Source organism: Benincasa hispida, chromosome 5 (assembly GCF_009727055.1).
Source record: "Benincasa hispida cultivar B227 chromosome 5, ASM972705v1, whole genome shotgun sequence".
NCBI classification, from domain to species: Eukaryota; Viridiplantae; Streptophyta; class Magnoliopsida; order Cucurbitales; family Cucurbitaceae; genus Benincasa; species Benincasa hispida.
Genome location: NC_052353.1, coordinates 49,837,735 through 49,840,209, shown reverse-complemented (window position 1 = coordinate 49,840,209; position 2,475 = coordinate 49,837,735). Strand labels below are relative to the sequence as shown.

At 29.5% G+C, this 2,475-nt stretch overlaps 1 protein-coding gene across 1 annotated transcript; it reads left to right on the top strand.

Moving 5' to 3' along the window:
* The first annotated feature begins 1,061 nt into the window (after window positions 1–1,061).
* On the top strand, window positions 1,062–1,726 carry LOC120078427. Its single transcript, XM_039032701.1, has one exon. The coding sequence runs from the start codon at window positions 1,128–1,130 to the stop codon at window positions 1,542–1,544; it is 417 nt and encodes a 138-aa protein (XP_038888629.1). The 5' UTR covers window positions 1,062–1,127; the 3' UTR covers window positions 1,545–1,726.
* Window positions 1,727–2,475: the final 749 nt, after the last annotated feature.

Below are 2,475 nucleotides of genomic sequence, written 5' to 3'. Positions count from 1 at the left end.
CACTTTCTAAATTTCATGCACTATATTAAATTTTCGTCGACAGGTTAGACATTTCTATACATAAGATCGATATTAACATGAGGGGTGAATCGACATTTTTTTCATTATATTATAGGAGGATGTCTAGTCCACCGACTTCATATGTTGGTGTTAAATACAAACTTCAATAGTGTTCACTATTAAAATTTGTACATTTATCGAGAAACTTTGTTTTCTCCTATTTCTCTCTTTTGTACATTTATCCAGAAATTTCATCTTCACATCTCTGGATTTGAAACACAGACTTCTTAATTCTAAAATATTAATTCTAGATTTCATAACTCAACTCAGTGCCTCAAACAGTCCTCTTATTGTAAAAAAAAGAAAAAAAGAAAAAAGAAAAAAAAATTATTCAACATAAAAAGTAAGTAATAAAATATCATTAACGTGAATATAATATAAATAATAAATATTCTAACTTGTTTAAAAATATATACTACATTTATTTACTAATTGAAAAGTTTTAAATTTCCTTGTGTTTATATATTTCTAGAAATATTTATTGTCATCAACATTTATTAATATTTTTATTTATAATCTATAAATTAAAATTGAGATCTCAACCTTTTAAATTACGATTTCAATCACTTTTAGACATAAAATCAGAAGTTAGAAAAACCTCAACATTCATGGACTAACTTGTATTTTAACCTTAAAAAGAAAAAAAAAAAAAAAAAAAAACTAATCAATATTTACAAACTTAAAAAAAAAAAGGGAAAAAAAAAACTAATCAATATTTGCATTTGTAATGAACCATCAATACTTTATTACTTAAAGCTCTCCACATTCCCAATGTCCAACCGACCAATAATGTAATCCGTTGGTTGGAAGACAGTCAAAAACATGGGAAGAAGAAACCAACGGCTCAAAAGACCTAGAAAGACTAAAAAGGAGAAAACATCCTTAAACAACGCGCAAAAATCTCCTCTATGCAGGACAATCACATAAAATAAAATTTTTAAAATAAAAAAGTCCTTCCTCTAAAGTGTGTATATATATATATGATAAAGAACTTTCACTTCATTCATCATTCTTCCTTTTCTTTTCTTTTCTTTTCTTTTCTTCCAACAAAGTAATAACAATTCAAAATGAGCGTAGAAATCTTGGACAGTGCAACCATTGTAAACTTTGTGGAAGATGAAGAAGCTTTCAGTGATTCGATCAGAGAGCGTTTTAGCCATCTTGACCTGGACAGAGATGGAGTTCTTTGTTATGGAGAGATGTTGAAGGAGTTGCAAAGTCTTAGGGTGTTAGAGACTCATTTTGGGATCGATACGAAGCCCGACCCCGATGAGCTTTCTTCCGTCTATGGCTCCTTGTTCTCGCAGTTCGATCGAGATTGCAATGGAAAAGTTGATCTTGGTGAATTCATGGCAGAAACCAAGAAGATGATGTTGGCAATGGCCAATGGAATTGGCTTTTCTCCTGTTCAAATGTTGTTGGAAGAAAATAGTTTTTTGAAGAAAGCTGTGGATAGAGAGTCCACCAAGCTTGCCGCAGCTTAATTAATCTTATAACTTCTTTTCGAGAGAGTGCATACCAATTACGGTAGACCTATCACTTTATAGCATATTTTTACATGTAGTTGAGTATTAATTAATTGTGTTCAATTTTGATTTTCTTTGGAAGGATGTTCATTTCATCCAAAATGTTGAGCAAAAACAGAAATCATTCATCTTTCCCATTATATTGAGTTTTTACATTTTGTGTGTGATGGTAGCAATCAAATCTACTTTTTTTTTTTTTTTGATAAGGCTAATAATCTACCTTTGAGCCAACAATTTATTTAACTGAGCTTATGAGTGCATCCACACACACACATATATGAAGCTATATATGTTTCATAAGTCTAAGCTTTTGACTCGTTAATACCTCTATGCATGATTTTTTTTTTTTTGTTTTTTTTTTACAATAAGTAAGGTGGGAGATTGAATTTTTTACGTTGAGGTTGATAGTATACACTTAATATCAGATGAACTATACTCATTTTTGCTTATAGGACAACAATTTCTTCACATATGAACAGTAACAAAAATAGTAAGGGGAGAGAAAAAAATCATTTAAGTTAAAATCATGCGTTTGGAAATATATATATATATATATATTTGAAATTATGATAACTTTTCATGTTACTAATTTATGATTGAAAAGAATAGTTATTAAATGTTGTCAAATGAAAAAAGTAACCGTCATAGTAGCTATACAGTACAATTATTGGCCCCACAAATTTGCCTTAATATTTATAGTTTAGTTTTAAAGAAATGTTCGTCCCTCCATCAGTTTTCAATTAATCAATATAAGAAACTGACTTCTATGACATCCAAATATTGTAGGGTCAGATTAGTTGATCCAAATATTATAGGATCAGATTAGTTATCTTGTGAGATTAGTAAAAGTGCGTGTAAACAGCCCAAACTCTTAGAGAAAAAAACTAAC